Source organism: Pistacia vera, unplaced genomic scaffold (genome assembly GCF_008641045.1).
Source record: "Pistacia vera cultivar Batoury unplaced genomic scaffold, PisVer_v2 Contig23, whole genome shotgun sequence".
Lineage (NCBI taxonomy): Eukaryota > Viridiplantae > Streptophyta > Magnoliopsida > Sapindales > Anacardiaceae > Pistacia > Pistacia vera.
This window is the reverse complement of record NW_022196035.1, coordinates 403,900-405,562: the sequence shown is the minus strand read 5'-3', so window position 1 is coordinate 405,562 and position 1,663 is coordinate 403,900. Positions and strand designations below refer to the sequence as shown.

The 1,663-nt window shown below is 31.2% G+C and overlaps 1 protein-coding gene across 1 annotated transcript; it reads right to left on the bottom strand.

Annotated features, from left to right (window-relative positions):
* Nucleotides 1-834: 834 nt before the first annotated feature.
* LOC116131163 (WW domain-containing adapter protein with coiled-coil homolog) lies at nt 835-1,273 on the bottom strand. The gene is made up of 2 exons (XM_031416805.1): nt 981-1,273; nt 835-841 (listed from the first exon to the last, which is right to left on the bottom strand). The coding sequence occupies exons 1-2, from the start codon at nt 1,271-1,273 to the stop codon at nt 835-837; spliced, it is 300 nt and encodes a 99-aa protein (XP_031272665.1).
* Nucleotides 1,274-1,663: the final 390 nt, after the last annotated feature.

The following is a 1,663-nucleotide window of genomic DNA, read 5'->3' as shown; positions in this document are numbered from 1 at the left end:
TGAAATCATATAGAAAAATAATTTCCAAAAAAAACTGAAAAACTGTAAAAAAGAAGAAAAATCTGAAAATATAAAAATAAAAAAACTGAGAAAAAAAGGTTGGCCGGAATCGCTTTTATAATATTTTTTTATTTTAATAATTGACTTTATTTTTAAATTTATTAATCCTAAAATTAATATAAACCAAACTAGGGTGAAAAATAAAATTAATAAAGTTTGAGTGGGAAATGTTATTCAGCCTCCTTACAAATTATAAAGTAAAATAGTAAAGAGTATTATAATCTTTTCATAGCTTTACCCTGTCAAGAAACAAAATCCATTGACAAAGATTGGCAATGGGCGACTAATTGTTTTTTTTTTTTTTTCGAAGTTTATGAGTGGGAAAATGTAATTACGGCCGGAAAATTGTCATTCACTCTACAAATAATGCAATAAAAAGGGTAGACAAAAAAATATAATAAATAGATAAAATAAAAAGGGTAGACAAAACAAAGTGGCACCTCATGCATATGGGGAACTTGAGACTTTAAGAATAAAGACAAACCATTTTAATTATTTATTTTTTTATTTTTATCATATACTAGTACACTATGAGATGTGTTTAGTGCACAGATTCTAATTGAGATTAAAAAAATAAATTATGAGAAATTGCGATAAGATTAAAAAAAAATAATTTTAAGAGCCCACCAAAGATCTTGGTTAGAAGTTGGAACCATGATGGGGCTCAGAAACAGCTCAATATAGCTGGCAAGTTTGACCTATTTTAAGCTAAATGTGAAAAGAAATTTAAGCTGTACAGATTAGACCACTTCAATAATTCTTAAGCATATACAATTACAAACTGCCAATCATCAAATATCAAAATTAAACCAAAACAAACCATTCATAATTTAAAACATTAATTTAACTTGTGATTACCAAATTAATATTAATTCAAGAATTAACCTGTGACACATGAAAACATTCTATGGCTCCCAAACCTCACAAGTTGCTTTGCCACGCGAGGAGAGCCGCCGTTGCCGTCACCACCACCACCACCACCATGAATTCCTCCACCATTGCTGTAAAAATCTCCGACCGACTTGTGTCGCCGGTGATGTGAGCTCTCTTCCACCTTCTCGTAATTGCTTGAATGTTCATTGTGATACACAGAATTCTGTGTATTATCATTAACATAAAAATCAGCTATGTTGTAACTTTGAGCTGGTGTCTTTGAAGAAAGGCACTCATATTGACTCCGAACCCTGTTCTTCTTGAGGGCCTTGAACACCATCGGAATGAGTCCCTCCATGAAGAAGAAGAAGAAGAAGAAGAAGAAGAAGGAGGAGGATTGAATTGAAGCAAAATGAGAAATGAAGACTTTGGTTTAATAATGGGTTTGGTGGGAGTGTGAGAGGGATATATACTGTCCAATAATTTTTTTTTTTTTTTTTTTTGAATATCGTGCTAGAGGGAAGTTCATAGTCTTCAACACGTCATGTTGTTATTTGACTTTACTATATAAATTTTAGAGGAAAATTGCACAATCTTCCTAGAGATTATGATGTACAAACAACATAAAACAAGAGGGCAAATCAAATTTAAATATTGGAAATTGAATATTTAATTTGAGCAAATGGTTCAAGTGAGTCTGGATTTGGTATTTGTTTATGTTGAAGCAAAC